Raw genomic sequence first — 21,668 nt, 5'->3', positions numbered from 1 at the left:
TTTGCACATGAAATAACCTCAAAATTTTCTGATTTTCGCTGATCTTGCGATTTTTGCGATTTTGACAGCTATAAACCACATAAAAAAATCATTGTGTTCAAGATTTTCACCATTTTTCTCAAACGTTGTATTGTGAATGCTTATTATGTCAATTTTCACCCTTTGAGAAATAATTTCTGGATTATTTTGAAGTGTTCAAAGTTGCTGATTTTCGCCAAATTAAATCGTAATTCCTGGCCCGGCAGGGTCAAATTAAATCATAAGTCAATGGGTTAAACAATTGAAGTGCTAGGTGCAGAAAGGGCATTTCTTGGTTGCCGAGTCTCAGAATCTCCGCTAACAGTTGAATCATTATAATGGGCCTGTTGCAAACTTTTGCTAGAGCAAAAATAAGAGTAGTTTCTTATTGATAATACCTCAAAAATCACGATGAGCGCATCGGCAAAGTCTGAAATGCACTCATAACTTCACAGTCTGCGTAAGAAATTTGCGGTTTTTTGAGCTTCCCGCTTCAAAAACGATACTACGGCACAGGTGAACATTTTGTAAGAGGAGTCGTTCCATTGTCGGCAATAATCATCATGGCCGACGCCAATCCGCCAAAACACGTTTGATGGGACGAGATAACACCTGATTGGTTTAGACCAGATAACAATCGGTGAGTTAACGTTCATATTTTCCACGCCCGCATTGATTGACCTTGAACTCTCCTTAAATTATGCGCGGAACTGCGCGCAAGCGTCGGCCATGATGAATATCGCCGACGATGTAGCGACTCCTCTGACAAAATGTTCACCTGTGCCGTAGTATCGTTTTTGAAGCGGGAAGCTTAAAAAAACGCATATTTCTTAGGCAGATTGTGAAGTTGTGAGTGCATTTCAGACTTTGCCGATGCGCTCATCGTGATTTTTGAGGTATTATCTACAAGAAACAGCTCTTATTTTTGCTCTAGCAAAAGTTTGCAACAGGCCCATTGAAGCATACAGGGTGTCTTAGAGCACCCATACCAGGCCTATTTCTCAGTTGATTTAGGTCGAATGAAGTTGGGGGACACGAAGTTGAATAGGGAATCGACCCAGAGGAATCTGAATTTCATGGTCTCGAAATGAGGTCCCCGTTGGGAGGTAAAGGGGGGGGGGGGGGTCACGATTCTGAAAGTCGGGGTTTTCGATCGAATTTCGATTCGATTTCAATAGAATTGAAAAGTTCGTATAATTTTACGTGAAGTTGACCCTTAAAAATCCAAAATCGGACAACTTTACGCCCACAAAGGATCCCTTAAAGATGGGCACAGCGGCCCCCTACATAGTTTCCTTTTGGTCAAAAATTGACGCAAATTCTCTTGAAAAAACAGAATATCCAGGTAATCGACCCCAATGAATCCGATTTTCATGGTCCCGAGGCCCCCCTAGCCACCCTTGAGAGGTAAAATGAGGGGCAACATTTCCCCCGACTTTTGAAATTTTGCCTTCTCCATTTAACCCCCAACACCCCCAACGGAGGCTAGGGGGGCCTCAGGACCATGAAAATCGGATTCATTGGGGTCGATTACCTGAAAACCCATCTTTTTCTGGAGAGTCTCTGTCAATTTTAGACCAAAGGGAAATTATGGAGGGGGCCGCTGTATCCCTCTTTAAGGGATCATTTTTGGGCATGAGGTGATCCGATTTTGGATTTTTAGGGGTCGATTTCACGTAAAATTTTTCGTACTATTCAATTCTGATGAAATCGAATCGAAATTCCATCGAAAACCCCAACTTTCAGGATCGTGACCCCCCCTTCACCTCCCAAAGGGGGCAGGGGGAGGGGGTTCTAGACTGGGAAATTCGGATTTCTTGGGGTCGATTCCCTATTCAACCCCGCGTTCTCCGACTTCGTTTGACCTAAATCAACCGAGAAAAAGGCCTGGTGCGGGTGCTCTGGGACATCCTGTACTGTATAGAATCTGTTGAAACATTTACTGAATTTTCTCTATGATTATACAAGACTAAAAACGAAAATTCTAGAAAATTCACTAAATAGTTTCCTCTCTAAAATCATCATTATATTACAGCTCTTGGCGTGCGCAAAATTCGCCCAAAAGGAGGGGTTGCGATTTGGGCCAAAATCGGCCCCTCCGCGGAATTGGATGATTTTTGGATATTTGGCAGTTGACGGCGCATATTTGATGGAAATAATCGAGTTTAGCCGATACTCACGTTTTTTGGCTGCAAAACAGGGGCCTAAACATGGCTCCGTGGCCGAAAATAGCCGAAATTTCGCGTTTTTCGTGGTTCTACCTCAGATTTCGACCTGGGCCCAAGAGCGACGGGTGATGAGCTTTGAATATGGTGTCTGCGACACTTAGACACGTAACATACATGAATATGATCAACCGTTGCCTTTGGGCCCAACCTCAAAATCAAACTTTTCCAACTTTTTAGCCCGAAACAGCTGAAAATCCATGTTTTCCGCGGTTCTACCTCAGATTTCGACCTGGGCCCAAAGGCGACCGGTGATGAGCTTCAAATATGGTGTCTGGGACACCCAGACACGTGACATACTTGAATATGATCAACCGTCGCCTTTGGGCCCAACCTCAAAATCGAACTTTTCCAACTTTCCAACAAAGCAAACTTCTCTGACTTCCTGAGGCCATGATAAGCACTGTGGAGTTACATTTGGTGAAAACTGCATTCAGTCAAAAAGAACCTATCGTGAGGTTCCTATCATGAGATATCTCTCACCTGAGATAGTCATCAAATACAAACGTGTATGCTGTTTAATTACAGTGAGCTTTTCATAAAGGTAATATTACCAAGCACTGGAGAGCTCAAGCAAGCGATCAAGGAATCTGGAGCTGACAAGTTAACCTATTAGTGAAATAGTAAAAAACTCAGTTTTCGCAGTCATTCAAGTGACTTGTGACAGACAATATAGCAAGAAGATATGAATCCATTCTCTGTATTCGAAGGCAAATTCTAGGGTTCAGTCCAGAACCTGAATAGAACGTTGCACAAAACAGTACTTTTCAACTATTTCGGGGTAAAAAGTTGGAAAAGTTCGATTTTGAGGTTGGGCCCAAAGGCGACGGTTGATCATATTCAAGTACGTTACGTGTCTAGGTGTCCCAGACACCATATTCGAAGCCCATCGACCGTCGCCTTTGGGCCAAGGTCAAAATCTGAGGTCGAACCGCGGAAAACATGGATTTTCAGATATTTCGGGCTAAAAAGTTGGATAAGTTCGATTTTGAGGTTGGGCCCAAAGGCGACGGTTGATCATATTCAAGTATGTTACGTGTCTAGGTGTCGCAGACACCATATTCGAAGCTCATCACCCGTCGCTTTTGGGCCCAGGTCGAAATCTGAGGTAGAACCGCGGAAAACATGGATTTTCAGCTATTTCGGGCTAAAAAGTTGGAAAAGTTTGATTTTGAGGTTGGGCCCAAAGGCGACGGTTGATCATATTCAAGTATGATATGTGTCTAGGTGTCCCAGACACCATATTCGAAGCTCATCACCCGTCGCCTTTGGGCCCAGGTCGAAATCTGAGGTAGAACCGCGAAAAACGCGAAATTTCGGCTATTTTCGGCCACGGAGCCATGTTTAGGCCCCTGTTTCACAGCCAAAAAACGTGAGTATCGGGCAAACTCGATTATTTCCATCACATACGCACCGTCAACTGCCAAATATCCAAAAATCATCCAATTCCGCGGAGGGGCCGATTTCGGCCCAAATCGCAACCCCTCCTTTGTACCAGGAATTCCTCCACCCCCCTTGGGAGGCGCCGCGCAGGCCCACCGACCACTCACCGCAGCGGTAGCCTCCCTCCCCCCCGGCGCCGCGACGCCCGTCCTCCGCCGGCTGCAGGGCAGAGTTCCAACCCCACCACCCGCACCCCGTATCGCGCCGCGCTCATCGGCTTCTAGAACACTAAGCTGCCGCGACCAGTGGTTCCTTTCCATCCCTCTCTTCATTCTTCAGTTTCTGTGAGCACTGCAGCCGGTACCGGGGAGGCTCCCCTTTTGTCCATCCAAAACTTTCTAGAATTCTCATAGATATAAGGAGGGTGTCACATGGCAACGAGTAGTACCTGTTTCTGGAACTTTTTACAACTCTTTTGAATTTTCATCATTCAGGAGACCATCAGTAAAACGATGACCCTCATTAATCCTCTCCAAAACTTCACAGAATTTTCTCGGACTTTCGTAAGGTGTCATGACTGAAAGTAGCTTTTCTCGAATTTGTTCGAGCTCTCTCAAATTTTCTCCAGGCGAAGCGCAATGAAATTGAGTCCCGTGCCATGTTCTTTTGGGAGCTTTCTAGAATATTCTTAGACTTTCGGAAGAGTGTTGCAAGGCAACGAGTGGCATTTGTTTCTGGAACTTTCTGGAATGTAGTAAAAGTGGTAGTGACAGGAATGTGGCTTGCTAGCGAGCCATAATCACTCGCAGAGAGAGTGTTGGGAGTCCAGGGGGCGAAGCCCCAATTTAGTAGTGACGATTTTGAGACACTGCAACCAACAAATGCTCTTTTTGCACGCAACACCTAAGTTGCCGGGGAAAATAGATATTTTACCAAAATTCAAAATCAACATACCATCCAAGTTGGTAATATTTGGTTTGTTTTTTTCTATTTTCTTGGTTTTATTTAAGGTTTGATTATTATTTTAGGTACAATATGATGATAAGAATGAGCTATGTAATACAGAATGCATAATACTGCACTAGTAACAGACAGGGCTTGAGATGATTCTGTGACTTGATAGCACCAGGAGAATACTTGAAATCTGCATTTTAGTAATCAGATGCAGTTACATTAACTGCCTTGTTAGTCAGCATGTTCAAGAACGAAATAACTTACCCATTGTGTGTGACTAGCGTCTGACGTAATCCTAATTTACGGAACATGTCTACAACGGTCTCCATTGGAGTTTGATCAGTGATGGTGATGGGAGCCAGGTCCAAGATTTTTTCAAGCCTCAAAGGTGGGGGGCTATGAGGAGCTAATGGAGATTGCGGGCTTGTTGTGAATAAAACTAGCGAGTTATTTCTTAGGCCAGTCATTGTTCGTTTGGCGTTTTCTGCAGAAAAAAAAACAAGAAAACACAAAACTTACAAAAAGGGGAAAAACTGGCAAAATGAAATGCACAAATTAGGTACTTACAGGGTTGGGCGAGTAGTTTTCCAGCTTCAAAACGAATTAAATTTAAAAAAGAAAAATTGAATATCGATTAAATGAATAGATTTACCTACTTTTGGCCAGAGCTACCTCCATATTTCATTAATTTTACAGAAAAATTCGAATTCATGTTTTTTTGTCTGTCTTTTTATCTCATGATGCAAGATATTTCTGAGAACTTAGAGTGCTGACACTTCTGAAAATGAGGAAAGGCTCGAAATAATGTGGAAAGGCAAATTATTGAAAAAACTCCTTAAAAGAGGGGATAAATCAAGATAATGGATGGGGAAAGGTCCTGGAAGATTCCAAACATGTAGAAACATTCCTAAATCATAACACGTAACTTAACCTAACACCAGCTTCTTACAGGTTGCTAAGAAACAAATAAAATTTCATTTATATCTTTGATTTTTTTAGTTAAAATAGAAGACAGCAAATATATGAGAATTATTCACACATTGGAATCTTGAATCAGTGCTACCTTTAAGGGAACATAACAGGAGTGGGTTTTTACATCGCTTTGAGGCATTCTAAATGTTTTCTTCCTATTTCCTACCCTATTATCTGCACACACATTTTCTCTTTAAAAAATATTGTTACAAAATTATTACAGCTGATCTTATTAAAAATTCACAAGATTTGATACACTAGTAGTGAGCTGTTATTATGTGCAGTATGGTGTGAGCATTGCTGAAGGTTCTATTTGCCAATCCGTTTGCATTAATTTTGGTTTCTACGTTTTGGTATGTTCATTTACTGTTTTAAAATATCACATAACAGTTTAAGCGGTGAGTTCGAAATACTTACCAATTGCTAAATTAAGATCTCGCCTGATGACAAAACCAACTAGATATTGCGATTCATGGGAAACAACAACAGGGAACCCATTATGTTCAGTCTCTTTCAACATAGCCTCAACTTCTTCGAATGCCATTGAGTCTTGTGTCAATACACTCAGTGGTTCGCTGCGCCTGCAAAGGAAGAAATTATTTTATTTCATGAAATTGCATGAATGAGAAAGCATGAGCAGTAAAAAAGGATTTGTCACAGACAGAGAAGAAACAGTCGATACAGCTATGCACTTGCTAATGAGTTTCTTTATATCATTGACAGATTGCAATTATACATCACTTCTTAGTTAATTAGAAGAAAAATAATATATATTGCCAATGATGCAGAAAAAGTGGAAAAAGTTCCACCTGTATTCCTTAATGCCAATGATCATTTCGCGCTTAAGCGCATCATAAGGGTATAGATACTGTAATCATATCGCGTGAGGAAACGCACATCACAAATATAAAAAATTATTGAAATATTTGAAAACATTTTTCGCATTGTACGCGTAAAAGGTATCCCGTAAAAAATAAGTGTTTTACAGGATACTTTTTCCGCGTATTATGTGAAAAAAGTTTTTGAACATTGTAAACATTTTTTATATTTGTGGCGTGAATTTCCTCAACGCCATATGATTACCGTATCTACACCTTGACGATGCCCTTAAGCGCGAAATGATCATTGGCATTAAGGAATAAACGTAAAACTTTTTCCACTTTTTCTGCATCACTGGCAATATATGTAATTTTTCTTCTAATTTCTTTATACAGGGTGTTTCAGACCACCCGTACCAGGCCTTTTTCTCGGTTGGTTTAGGTCGTACGAAGTCGGAGACCGCGGGGTTGAATAGGGAATTGACCCCAAGGAATCCAAATTTTGTGGTCCCGAAACCCCCCCACCCCCCCTTGGGAGGTAAAGGGGGGGTCACGATGCTAAAAGTCACGGTTCCCGACCGAATTGCGGATAGATCGCATCAGAATTGAAAAGCACGGAAAATTTCACGTGGAATTGAACCCTAAAAATCCAAAATCGGACCATCCAAGGCCCAAAAATGACCCTTTAAAGAGGGAGACAGTACCCCCCTTCCTATTATCTCTTTGATCTCAAAATTGACGTAAATTCTCCAGAAAAAGACAGTTTCCCGGGTAATCGACCTCGAGAAATCCAAATTTCATGGTCCCGAAGCTCCCCTAGCCCCCCTTTGGGAGTAAACGGGGGGGCCCAATTTTAAAGATCCGGGCTCCTTTCCGAATCGCAAATTGATTGCATCCAAATTGAGGAGCAGAACATATTTACATCTTAAGTGACTCCTATGAGTTCTAATAGACTCCCTGTACGGCAAAAAGTAACTCCCTGAGGAGGGGAGCTTCGCCCCCGCCAAAAATTTCACAAGATTCCTCTTTGGTCGCACAATTGACGTCGATTCTCCAGAACAAAACGGTCTCCCATGTAATCGACCCCGAGGAGCTCAGGAAACATGAAATTTAGAGTCTTCGGGGTAGATTACATGCGGAACCATCTTCTTCTGGAGAATCGACGTCAATTTTGCGACCAAAGAGGAATCTTGTGAAATTTTTGGCGGGAGCGAAGCCCCCTCCTCAGCAGGCCCGCCACATCCCATCTCGGGCCCTGGTACCAGTTTTAAGGTCCGGGCCCCAAGCACGGAGGGGAGGGGGTCCGAGGGGCATCCCCCGAGAAATTTTGGAATTTATACGACTAATCGGACGCATTTTGAAGCTTCCATAAAGAATTTTTCCATCAATTTCTGCGGAATGATTATGTTTTTTTTTTCTACTTTCAGCACAAAATACTTGCGAATTGTTGCATTCAAAACATCTGGAAATTTTTTTTTTTTTTGGGGGGGGGGCATATGATACTATTTGCAGTTCTAAGAGGGCCAGGCCCCCCTGGACTCCCCCTTCGTTTGTCTATGGCAAGGGAGTTCAGCCATGAGCCATTGAAGTCAGTGGCGTGGCGTGAATTGCGATGTATCGATTGTTATGCCATTTAAACCTATGGTAAAGAATCGATTATTAAGGTGTTCGCTGCGAACACCCTGTTTATCGATCCTTTTCCGTAGATTTAAATGGCATAACAATCGATACATCGCAATTCACGCCACACCACTGATTGAAGTCGAGGATGCCCAGACTGGAGACTCTTAGCATCTGACGACGGAAGAAAATGAAACGCAGTTACTAAAAATATCCCTCTGTACTAACAATCTTGAAAATATATAGAAATTTTCCAAGAAGTATACTTCTTTGAAAATTTAAGACGAATTCTACAGTGCCCCAGCGTGTTTCTGAAAATCTATTCACCTTTTGCGAAATTTTTAGGGTAAATTTTTCACTTTTCTTACGAAACAGGGTTTGCATGTGGATTCGTAGTGGTTTATCACGGGGAACACGGGCCCCCTCCGGGGCCCGGGCCCCGGTACCAGGGACCCAGTATCCTCCCCCTTGTGGTGGGCCTGCTCCTCAGGGAGTTACTTTTTGCCGTACAGGGGGTCTATTAGAACTCATAGGAGTCATTTTGTAAATGTGTTCTGCTCCTCAATTTGGATGCAATCAATTTGCGATTCGGAAAGGAGCCCCGATTTTTAAAATTGGGCCCCCCCGTTTACTCCCAAAGGGGGGCTAGGGGAGCTTCGAGACCATGAAATTTGGATTTCTCAAGGTCGATTACCTGGGAAACTGTCTTTATCCGGAGAATTTACGTCAATTTTGAGACCAAAGAGAAATTATGGAGGGGGGTACTGTCCCCCTCTTTAAAGGATCATTTTTGAGCCTTGGATGGTCCGATTTTGGATTTTTAGGGTTCAATTCCACGTGGAATTTTTCCGTGCTTTTCAATTCTGATGCGATCTATCCGCAATTCGGTCGGGAACCGTGAATTTTAGCATCAGGACCCCCCCTTTACCTCCCAAGGGGGGGTTGGGGGGTTTTGGGACCACAAAATTCGGATTCCTTGGGGTCAATTCCCTATTCAACCCCGCGGTCTCCGACTTCGTACGACCTGTACCAACCGAGAAAAAGGCCTGGTACGGGTGGTCTGAAACACCCTGTACATATGAGGACTTATCAGTAACAATAGCAGATGTCGAGTTTTCACATTGTGAGAAAATCGCGTTTGAAGTTTTTGAAGCTTTGCACTTTTCCGCCCGCAGAACCGAGAGGATTCTCATAAAGATTTTCATGAAGAGCAATTCTTCCGGTAAAAAACACACATTTTACCATCTATGTAAGTGAAAAATTGAAGGAGTAACAGCAATTTGAAAAAAATGTGACATCCGCTATTTTTACTGCAAACACTTTTTTATGCATGAAACAAAGTCTTCAGGAAGGGTAAGGCTGGTGAAACGATTGAAATGACCTAAAAGTAAATCAATGCTGAGTCGTTTAACAAAATTGATCAAGAAACTAAACCGTTTGTAACTTTTACAACAAAAACAAGGAACAAATTCTCAAATCAGTTAAAAATTCAAAAATTCTGGCGAGACGGTCCCGATACGTATAATTTGAGTGTCAGCTATAGCCCATGGCCGGTGGGCAGGCAGTTATCGCAAGTGGGTTCAAATCTCCACCGAGTCCTGCCGCGCCGGCCGCGGCAAACAGTGGATTCTCACATCCGCTGTTTTTACAAATAACATGGTTTTCAGTTCATATCTCGCCGAAAAATTGCACTGGAAGTCTGAAACTTGGCACAGGCATTCTTGGAGGCTCTAGATTTCGAAAAAAGCGATTGCCCTAAAAATGGTGGATGTCAGCAACCGCTATTATTACATATATGTCCTCATATGTATTTGTAATCTAAAAAGGTGTCTACTAGAATTTCATTTAGGATTTTTCAGATATACTCCTGTTATTATAAATGAGATTTCCTGATTATCAGGGTGAATACATTGACACTTTTTTGATTTTACGAGCCAGCACATTTGAATCAAATTTGTCACTTTTTCCAGCCGTGATTTTAACTACAAAGCTACAAACTTTGCTGATGAGAAGCTCGATGAGAGAAAGTATTAATTAATGAAGCTTAAGGGATTGGAAATAGCTACGAAAAATTGTATAAAAAGATTTTCCAGGGAAAAAATTAAATAGGCTTATTCATACTAGTAACAAATTATTAATGATAAACCATAAAAGAGAGAGAAAAAAAACAATGACTTCAACTTGATACCTTCATACAGTAAAAAAAGAGAAAATCCAAAATGTTGCCTCTGAAGTTATAAATTAAAAACTTAGTTATGTATTTATTTTCTTGCTTAGGTCCTGACACAAACAAGTCTAAAAAACTTAGACAGCTTTAACCAATAAAACCTGTTTTTTAAATAAGTTTCCACTAAATTACAATTCACAGCACTGAAGGATCACTAAGTTCGGACTCTGAGGTTAGGTTGAATTGTTTGGAGCGCGATGCTTTGGGTAGAACTGCCACCTTTTGATAGATCAAACAACACATTAGGGCACTCATGACTGCACAAAAATCCAAATATATTTTGCTGACAATCAAAATGCTACTTTAAAACAACTACAGTGATGTAGATTTCATACAGTGGATGTTACATGGGACAAAGTAGAGAAAGAATCTGATGAGTAGCATTGCTTAGCATGAGAATCTGCGACGTTTCCAGGAAAAATTGTGGTAACAAATTGACAGCACTTCAACTGCACGCCTGGCGCTTCGAGCGGTCAGAAAATGAGTTAGGCCCCCACCCCTCATCAATCAGCCAAAATAATACAGCAGTATCTCCTGCCGGTCCTCTCCCCATTTCTCATTTGGTGGTATGCTGATGTTTGCGAAAAAGCATGCCTAATAATAAACTGCACCAAGTTCTTGAAGAATGCTTAATGCACTTGGAATTTCCTGATCCATGACCAATTTTCCTAATATTTTCCTGAAGAAATACAATTTTCTGATATTTTCTCATTAATAATGATGGTGGATATCTTAGCTAACCTCTGTTTCATTTTCCTCATTGCTTCCTAAGAAATGAGACAGATTCGAAACTCAAATAAGAGGAAAGTACTCCAGAAACAAAGTAGGGCTTGCATTTTGGAATTTTTTGCATCCCTAGTGAGAGAGTATGAATATAATTTCTAGTACCATGAGCACCAGTAAATAACCCACACTCTGATTTTTGTATACCACAGAATATTTAAGTACATAATAGGCGGTAAAAAAATTTCGTGTAAAACCCCATGTACCGATTTACATATCTTTCATTTTCTAATAATTTCCTTCCATCTGTATGGTCCGATTCTATAATTGAAAAATTGGTGCCGGGTTACCTGCAAGCGCCCACAGTATATCTCAATTATCAAGTACTTACTTTGGCTGCATGACATCCGCAGCAAGTGCAGTGTGTGTAAACTCCTCCTTTGAATCAAGGAATGGGTATCCATTCAAGTTAATGTGTGCATCATAAATGCCTGAGCGACCTAATGCATCTCCGACCCATTTACTAGCCATGGCAGCTGCCATCAGAGGCACAATGTAACGAACACCACCGGTCAATTCAAACATAATGACAACTAATGACACTGAAAAGGGAAGACGCAGTACATTAACATAAGATTGATACAATGTCAAAAAACTGATTCAACCGTCAACCGTATAAGCAACCGTTCAGCTAATTCAGATGTGACTTAAGTATTTGATCAATGGTGACTTCAAACATATCAAAGTTATTTTTTTCTGTAAAGTTAACATGACTGCCATGAAAAAAATTGTGGTCTTCTTCCTACCATCACCACAGATTATAAATAGCTTCTGCCGAAAATGACTTCAGAACCTTGGCCAGTTCTTGAGATGCTATCGGGATCTTACAGCTATTTTTGGGTCTACTAAAAGCAGTTACTTCATGATTGCAGGCCTGCAGAAAATGACCCATTTGGTGATCCTATGACTCAGCAGGCGAGAGGTAGATTTTAAGCATTTTACCGCAGTTGCAGCAGACCCATTTTATTATTTTTTGGCTGGACACTTTTCAAACCAGTGAGGCAAATAAATACTTTTGCCGTGAGACAAAAACCGCTGGATCTGAAAAGCGTTAGTCGCATCTAGGGGTCCGCGAAGCGGCGTTTTTCAAAGCGAAGCACAGGCGAAACGAAGCTTTTCCTTTGCTTCGCAAATTGCGAAGCAACTGCGAAGCGAAGCGGAAAAAAACCCCTTCAAATACGCTGGATGCAACCCGCGGAATTTTGTGGCGATCACTCTAGCCAGTCGCGACTCAGCGTGCGGCGGTGGTAAATTTAATTAAACACCGGGAAATACGTGAAGAATTCATTCATTAAATTTCCCCACTTTCCTATGAATTTTAAGATTAAATTTTTGTTGAGATACCAGCAGGTCTAAGATATTTTTTTAAAATTTGTCATCGGTTTTGCTTCAATTATCACGGAATGATAAAAATAAAAACTGTTTTTACTTCTTTTATTTTCCTTTTAATTGATTTTTCTATCTATTTTAATTTAAAACAGAGCAATACCTACAAAATTGTGGTAAATATAATTTGAAAACCATCGATTTAAACTTTTCAAAATTTTTTATTTTTTTTATTAAAGAACACGTCAGCCTCAGTGGTGTAGTGGTCAAGGCAGTTCGCTGCCAACACTGAGGTCCCGGGTTCAATCCCCGGAGGTGACTGATATTTGAGGACACTCAAATATCAGTCATCGTGACTGTGGATGACTATGCCACTCCAATACCCTGACCCTTCGAGGTAACAGGGTGCGGGAGGGACATGGTCACCCAGTAAGTAATCCGTCTGCACTGTTCGACTGGGTTGTGAAAAATCGGTAATCACTCGTAGTGTGCGCGACTGCCAGCGCTACCTATCAGTGTAGATTGCAACAACACAGTCCAACTCGGTGGAGGCATAGCCGTGCTCCGAAATTCCGTGCTCTGCAGCGTCTGCCACAGTCTTTGATAAGACCTTCCGTTGGCTATCAGACGGCCGCTGGGCCTTGCGGGAATATAGAGGATACACAATGTGTCAATAGTACGAAGTTAAAAGTTAAGGAGCACGGTCCAACTTCGGGGTGCACGACGGCCGTAGCCAGTTGCCTTGGCCCCTTGGGGGCGCCTCGCCGGTCAGCCCGGCCTTTACTTACTTACTTACTTACTTATTAAAGAACACAAAGAAAAAAAGTCTCATAAGAACAAATAAGATGAACATTTATTACAAATGTTCATACAGTTTGAGTTTACTTATTTATGAAAATTTATTTCATAAAAACCGAGAATTTTGTACATTTTTGAATTTGTTATGACTTCCATGAACACAATTTGACAAAATTCGCAGAGATAATGATTGATTTAAATGAATAAGTCCTGAAAACCACTCGCAACCCGCGATTCTCCCATAGGCTGTCGTGTTAAAAAATGCCAAACGGTTCCCAGATGGTTCCCACTTTCCGCGGAATAAGGGGCTCAGAATGGCCCATTCATGGATTGACTTCATAGGCGCTCCAGTACATTGCGACTCTACTGTACTATATGTAAATAACGCGGTGCAGCCGCAAGCGCATGCCCAAAGAACTGGTTCACGCAGCGGAATTATCAATCAGTCATTGGCATTTGGCATCATTTCCGAAAGAGCCCAAAAATTTGAATTACTGCTTTCCTTACCGCGAAATCTTCGCTTCCCTTTTTCCAACCTCGCGCTTCGTTTTCCGAAGCAAATCTTCACAGACCCCTAGGTGTTTTGGAACTTTCTGCACCTTTGCATAATTGTACCGCAAACACTGTTGTGGCTGGATTACAGAAATTTGTTACCTGTCATGCGTGTGACGCCACCAAGAACAGCAGCAGCTCCTACCATTGCATACAGACCCGGCGTTATACACTCACCAGTTGAACATTCACCAGAAAAGATCCAAATATGAGGATAGTTGAAAGCTAGTTGCTGGACACCTTCAATAGAGAATAGTAACAAATTAGTGGATCTATTGCTATTCTAATGATTATTTACACAATTTGCCACTGATTGGTTGTTGGATTTTTATCAAGAACTTTTTTGGTTATTGAAATTATCACTTAACATAGTTATTGATTAAAAAATCGAGCTACAAGCCAAAATAAACAAGTAATATTTCAAACTACATGTAGATGAGAAAAAATATAAAACTTACAAAAATATTACTTGTTTATTTTGGCTTGTAGCTCGATTCTTTAATCAATAACTATGTTCTATACAACTTAGCCAGCCAATTTTGGCAATAAAATTTATTATCTCTTAACTTGATACAAGTTCATATTAACCATCTTAATCAATACATGTAATGTAAACAACTGGAGAATTTGTTTTTTTATTTGTATGGAAAATTTGAAGATGCAAAAAATCTATACTGTGACCACGAGTACAAAGATTCTTGAGACGTCTTTAAAAAGAAAAGATAATGGGCCTGTTGCAAACTTTTACTAGAGCAAAACTAAGAGTTGTTTCTTACAGAAAATGCCTCAAAAATCACGATGAGCGCATCGGCAAAGTCTGAAATGCACTCATAATTTCACAATTTGCGTAAGAAATTTGCGGTTTTTTGAGCTTCCCGCTTCGAAAACGATACTACGGTACAGGTGAAAATCTTGTTAGAGGAGTCGTTCCATTGGCGGCAATACTCATCATGGCCGACGCCAGTCCGCCAAAGCACGTGTGATGGGACGAGATAACACCTGAACAGGATTAAACCAGATAACAATCGGCGTGTTTACGTTCATATTTTCCTCGCCCGCCTTAATTGACCTTGAACTCTCCTCGAATTACGCGAGGAACTGCGCAAGCGTCGGCCATGATGAATATTGCCGACGATGGAGCGACTCCTCTAACAAAATGTTCACCTGTGCAGTAGTATCGTTTTTGAAGCGGGAAGCTCAAAATAACGCAAATTTCTTACGCAGATTGTGAATATATAAGTGCATTTCAGACTTTGCCAATGCGCTCATTGTGATTTTTGAGGCATTATCTATAGGAAACAACTCCTCATTCTGCTCTAGCAAAAGTTTGCAACAGGCCCATTTAACATTCTTCAATACATATCACAGTTGAAGCTTATATTAAATACTAGCTGTTCAAGGTGCGCTTGTGCATCCTGAACAGCTAGGCCGGGGGTTCCCCCCTGGGTGGCTTTGAGGTCTCCATGAAGTAGAGTGCCTGTATAGCAAGAGTATGGACAGCTTGCTTCATGGAAGGCTTAGGGCCCAAAAGGGAAGCCAGCCCTTTGACACATAAAATTTCAGTGCCATAATCTTCAGATTCCAACTCAAACCAAGATGGTTAAAAATGTTCATAAATGTGCGCTCTACCGTAAAAATGAGAGAATTTATGCAAAAACTAAGTCAAAGATGTGCTTTGCAAAAGATCGGTCGAGACAATTTTAATAATAAATTGTTCTGGGTAATTTATTCATAGGTTGGCTGACTTTTTGGGCCCTTACTTTGGTCGCGGAGGCCTTGGTGAAGGTCTGATGGATTTTTGGAGTTTCACACCTGTCTATTCTCTTGCTACATGGGTACTCTACCCTGAAATGGCGGCATCAAATTGATTAGTCACTTCATTCGTTTTTCTTATATTATTTTTTAATTTTTTTTTGTTTTGTTTTTTCCAATTGATTTATTTTTTTTTTTGTTATTTTCATCTGCCTTTGATGAATGAAAAACATTTGTTTGCTGACTAAAGAAAAAACATGCCAAGACAAAGAGAAAGTATTCTAAATACGTAGGTTCCTACAATAGCAGTTCATCATAACCAATGCTTTTTGTTGTTACATCTACGTCATGCAGTTGTTCCGCTTTGGTGAGCAAACAAACATTTTCTCAGCAAGTGCCGGAGAAATCGAGAACGCTTTTCAAGTAAGCGAGCAAGCGAAGCATCTAACAGGATAGGCTAAGGATGACTGATAAGCGAGGTGGCTTGGAATGCTCCCCATCATGTTTCTCTGTGGACTGCGTGAGTGTGCGTCTGCGAAGTGAGCTCTGCGGCTCCACCCAGTCATCATGGATACCGACTGGAGGGGCCGCGCTGCCGCACTGCATAGCTGGTGATTCAAAGAATATTTCCCCCTTCACGGTCAAATCTTTTTTCCCCTCTCAAGGTCAAATCTTTTCAGAGAGTCTTTGAGGTTTATATAGTGGATGTTGTTCATAGTGACACTAGTGTGTATTTCTTCACTTACCGATTCCTACGATACGACCGACGATCCCGCCAAGGCAAAGGCTCGGTATGAAAAGCCCACAGGGCACTTTCATACCAAAAGTAAACACTGTTGTAACAAGCTTGAAAATCAGAGCAAGGATGAGAAGGAATACAGCCCAATAAAGACCTTCTCCTGGTTTGAGCCCACCACTTCCATTCAGCGTTGGATCAAACTGGTATGAACTGAAAGTTAATTTGAAATAGCGCAGAAATAAGATGGATCATAGAGTAAAGAAATAACTTAATAAATAAGGTAGAGGTATGATGACTACATCTGATTACAAAAAGCTTTGATCATGATGAAAAAGTTTACATACATCCAAGATGATAAAAAACACTGATGATTTGAGTTACAGTTTCTGAAAATTTAGTGCTGCAATATGGTGATTTTTTTACAATTATATCTTTCTGAACCAAAGAACTGGAAAAAATCTACGCTATTTAGGGCACGGAGGATCTTATAGAGGAAAAGACAATGAGTCAACAAAAAGAAAATCATTGCAGGAAATTAACAGCTTTCAAGGTGTTTGGAAAATTCTTCAAGAATTAATGTTCTTTAACTTCCTTTTTGGTCAAAAATGCTACATTAAAAATAAAAATGACAAAATTGTATTTTATTAATTTTTTTTCCAATTTTAATTGTAATCAGAATTAATTTCTTCATTTGAGATCAAATTTTAATCAAGTTCGAAAATCCTTATTCTCACAGCTCTGCTTAATACATTCACCACCACTAAGCTTTCGCAAAAATACTACTGCAGGGTGCTTACTAAAAATATGTAATTCTCTGGAGGTGACTAAAATTAAGATGGTTGGAACTGTGTACTTGGTGGGCTTCGAAGCCAAAAGACCAGAAACCACATCGCAAGCTATCAGACCAAATAAGCAACTAGTTACAGGCACCTAACATGCTCGCCAACTATCCGTTAGGTATTTGGCCTGGCAAAGGGCTCTCGACACAGTAATCTTTTGTATGATCGGCATAGCTAAACATTTGCACCGTTTCATTTCATCTTAATCCATCAGACAAACACATATTTATTTTAAATAATCAGCCTGCTGGTTTGGTTTTATTAGTTAATTCACAGTTTCTGTAAGTAAAGATATACGTATGGAGAAAATTTTGTAATACTTCAATTATCCTTGGTATCTGAGTTAAAGACTTACCAAAGTGGATCCTTGACAGTGCCGCATTGACTAAATAAGAGATAAATTAATTGACTGGTTGACATTCTGGTATACGGGTTTGGATAGGCTACAACAGCAGTGACAGCAGTTACGACCAAAACTTCTGTCACAGGGTACTGCCCAAGTCGAGACATTTTGCGGTAACGGCACCAATACAAGTTAGCTTTGATGAAAATAACTGCAATGACACCCTGAAATTCAAAACACAAAATCCTCCTTAAAACTTAAAAAATGGGTGTATGCAAAATCGGCAAAATTTCCCCCCACATGGATTTTGACCAATTTTCAATATGCCATCCTTCAATGTAGGATACACCTTTTCACAAAATTTCAAGGCCTGAAACGAGTTTCTTTCCGTGTAGCAGTGTTGCCAAGTTGAAAACCGTTGAGTTCCATATCTTTTGAACAAAAAAAGATATTGAGGTGCAGTTTGCGCTAAAATTCTTCTATAATTGCATCCTTTTGAAATATGCAGTCGATTTGATTCTACTTTCTATATTTCTGGCCTTTAAAGAGGCCTCCGATGAGTTTTAAGGGGCCTTGCAGTCCATTGTTCCCATTTTGACCCTTTTTTAGGGTTTTTTCAATTTTACCTAAGTAAAGCTTGATTTAAACTAATAACTGTGTACTTTTTGGGAAGGAACATAAAAAATGAATAAAAGTATAGATGTAAATTTTTTCTGCATGGCCAAATTTTCAAGAAAATCGTTCCAAAGCCAAAAATTGGATTACTAATAACGTTAAAGGTTTTAGAAAGTGAATGATGACTCTGGTGAAAAATGCCACAATTAAGGTTCAGGAAAGTGGGTCACAACTTTTATATTGACGTACGTAATAGCTCTTACCCGTCCACACAACAGTATTGTAGTAAAACAAAACTTAAAATTCACATTTTTCACATGAGAGTCATCATTCACTTCCTAAAACCTTTGACGTGATAATTAGTCTAATTTTTGGCTTTACAACGATTTTCTCGAAAATTTGGCGATGTAGAAAAAATTTACACTTACACGGTTATTCATTTTTTTACGTTCCTTCCAAAAAAGTACACGGCTTTCAGTTTAAATTAAGTTTATTACATAAGTAATATTGAAAAAACCCTAAAAATGGGTCAAAAATGGCAACAATGGACCGCAAGGCCCCTTAAAATTCATCGGAGGCCTTGGTAAGGCCAGAAATGGTGAGTACACAAAAAAAATACCTAAGGATGACCTTGCAAAGCTTGTCGATGGCAAGAAAGGGGGTGTGCAGACGACTCCGAGCGCCTGGATTCCGGTGAGTGCGCAAAACGTAATCTTTGATAGCTCATATCTCGTGTCCCAATCGTTTCCCTGGGAGGTATAGTACATCAAAACAGAGAAGTACGACAAATAAGATGAACAGCTTTTTGTTCGAATCGAGAATCTGGCATTTGACGATGTACCAGGGTTAAAAAACACAGCTCCTAAAAATGTGTGAAAAATGGCATCATTGCAATCTTAAATTGCCTAAACAATCAAATTGACTGCATATTTCAAAAGAACGCAATTTTTGAAGAACTTTAGAGCAAACCGCACCTCGATATCTTTTTGCGATCGGAAGATATGGAACTCAAAGGTTTTCAACTTGGCAATGCTGCTACACAGAAAGAAATTCATTTCAGGCTTGAAATTTTGGGAGAAGATGTATCATATAATGAGGAATGACAAATCGATAATTGGCAAAAATTCAAGAATGGGGGGGGGGGGGGGATTTTGCCAACTTTACAAACACCCCCTTCCATATGCGCTACAGAATTGAACGAATTTTTTTTTTTTTACTTTAAAAGAGTAACCCTGTGCTTTATTGGTTGAAGCCCCCTCCCTCTTCAGGATTGATTCAAGTAATTATTCACTTCTTTCAGACTTCTTGTCCTTACCATAGACCCTGAACGAGAACTTCAATTCAAGAAAAATTAAGTTTTAAAAGTTCATAGCAATCTTTCACTGTCAGAACTCACTGGACCACTTTAAATTTATGATACATATAAAGAACATTGCCGTCAAAAGTTGAGTTTCCCTCAGACTTAGCACTTATAATTATGGTAAGGACAAAAACAATTAATTTTGTCCTTACCATAGACTATACAAAAAGTGCTAAACCTGAACAATACTCAACTTTTGACAGCAGTGTTTATTACGTACAGTGGTCCAGTAAGTTCTAACAGTAAAACTTGGTTATGAACATTTAGAACCGTATTTTCCTTGAATTCAAGTTCTCATTCAAGATCTACAATAAGGACAAAAAGTCTAGAAAAATTGAAGTTATTTGAACCAACCCTTCAGTCCCAACCAGCCCTCGGTAACGATTGTTTGAAACCATCATACTCTGCTTGTCTAGCCAGGAATCGAACCCAAGACCACCTGGTCATAGAGCCAGTGCTAAAACCACTACACCTTAAAATCCTTTCATGAACCTTTTTCTCAAGGGCCCAAGAACAAGGGCAAAAATTTTGGATTTTGACTCTATCGCAGTAGTGGTTGCCTGGAGTGATAGGCTCAAAATTTGTCTTTAATAAACAGCCTGGATAAGAATTTTAAATAAACTTTTTGGGATCAAAAGATTGAAAGCACGCCAAATATCACGATTTTATCTGTTTTTTTTGAAACTTTGATTTGGGGCACTTGGGCTCGAAAGAAAAAATCAGTTCAGTTGCTATTGAGCTAATCCTGAAATATGTGTGATTGAAGAGCCTAACTTCTAAGTTGACAAGTATTATAGCCACAACGTGTGGCATTTAGGTACATGAATTATAAATAAATAAATAAATTCTTTGGTCTTCAAAAACCATTTTTCTACTTAATTTTGAACTTATTTTAAAACATTTTTTCTTATTGAAACCACTCATTGACACCTGCTCACTTAGCCAGAGTTTACTGTATGGTTTTTGGGGGATTATTTGAATATTACTTACTCCAATAATTCCGAGTCCTATGAATGGAATTAGCTCAAAAAACATGAATGGCTTGTTGTACTCAACATAGAACAATACTGAGTGTTCGTTCCCAAATGGATTTATTGAGTGAAGAACAAAAGCTGCTACCAAAGCACAAAAGAATGATCGCCACAGTGTCTTTAAAGGGAAGTAATAACTGACCTGGGAAAAAAAAAATGAAAAACTCAGCACCAGTATGTCATTGAAAAGAGATATTATGATGCTAATAATACTTGGACCTCACTCCTTATCACATGGCAGAACCGAATTCAACTATGTACAAGCCTCAAAACTCACAAAGGAAGGGTACAATCATGTCAAATGTATCCTTTAAATTTTCGAAAAAAATTATAAAAAAATAGAGCTGGGCAAAAATGGTTTTTCGGCCTTCAATTGAAAAAGAAGTTCAAATATCGCATTGAATAGAATCGAATATTTTTACCTATTTCTGATCAGAAACACCTGTTCCTTTTTCAACTTAAAGCAAAAATGTTTGATGTTGTTTTCATTAATACAGTAAATAATTTCTCTTTACTTTTAATCTTGTGGTTAAATACATTTAATTTACATTGAGGCACTGAAAGTGTTTTTTTGGTGCAAACTTTTGAGTAGACTTCCAACACAGTTGGAATCGAAATATCAAGAATTGTCGAATATTCGCACAGCCCTAAAAAAAAATACAAATCGATGGCCACGGGGATTAAGGGCTCAAGGGAAACCGCATACCTCTGTTTGCTACTATTAAATTTTAGATTAAAACTATTATTTTTGAGGATTTAGAGACCTCTCTACCTTTTATAAACATGATCAAGGAGGAAAAAAGATTCTTACTTCTTCTAAACTGAAAAGAACACCACCTATAGGAGCACCAAAAGCCACAGAAACGCCGGCAGCTGCTGCTGCTGAAAGGATCTCTCTTTTCTTGGCTTCGTTTCGACCGTACTTTGGAAATAAATAAGATAGAATGTTACCTGAAATATGGAAAGAGATTACTAGCTAAACAGATCGTTCGAAAACATTTCAAATGTAAAAAAAAAAGCAGATGGATTGCGCTCAATTCTAGGGTAATAGTACAGTGGTTTATGGCAAGGACGCTGCAAATCGTGATTCAGTTTTGCCACTTAGGGAGGTCAAACTAGATGATATTTTAAGAGTTTTGAGTCGAAGAGGCATTTTCAAAATGGTGGCAGATCCAAGATGGCGGCCATTCAAAATGGCGTCCGGGCGCGTACTTTGAGCCGCTATGGATCGAGATCCACTGAACCGATTTAATTTTTCTTTTTTTTGTTTGATAGATAATTAAAAGGTAAATACAACAAAATCACAAAATTTT

The 21,668-nt window shown here is 39.9% G+C and overlaps 1 protein-coding gene across 8 annotated transcripts in view; it reads right to left on the bottom strand.

Moving 5' to 3' along the window:
• ClC-c (chloride channel protein 3) overlaps positions 1 to 21,668 on the bottom strand; it is a 67,859-nt gene that overhangs the window by 8,580 nt on the left and 37,611 nt on the right. For all 8 annotated transcript variants that reach the window (XM_019052623.2, XM_019052626.2, XM_019052625.2 and 5 more), the window contains 8 exons: positions 21,167 to 21,306; positions 20,315 to 20,497; positions 17,362 to 17,573; positions 16,175 to 16,377; positions 13,779 to 13,916; positions 11,332 to 11,542; positions 5,970 to 6,133; positions 4,845 to 5,064 (listed from right to left, as the gene is read on the bottom strand). In XM_019052623.2, the coding sequence (XP_018908168.1) occupies positions 4,845 to 5,064; positions 5,970 to 6,133; positions 11,332 to 11,542; positions 13,779 to 13,916; positions 16,175 to 16,377; positions 17,362 to 17,573; positions 20,315 to 20,497; positions 21,167 to 21,306 (1,471 nt within the window). The remainder of the gene's footprint in view (positions 1 to 4,844; positions 5,065 to 5,969; positions 6,134 to 11,331; positions 11,543 to 13,778; positions 13,917 to 16,174; positions 16,378 to 17,361; positions 17,574 to 20,314; positions 20,498 to 21,166; positions 21,307 to 21,668) is intronic.

Source organism: Bemisia tabaci, chromosome 2 (genome assembly GCF_918797505.1).
Source record: "Bemisia tabaci chromosome 2, PGI_BMITA_v3".
NCBI lineage: Eukaryota > Metazoa > Arthropoda > Insecta > Hemiptera > Aleyrodidae > Bemisia > Bemisia tabaci.
This window is presented reverse-complemented; position numbering and strand designations above follow the sequence as displayed.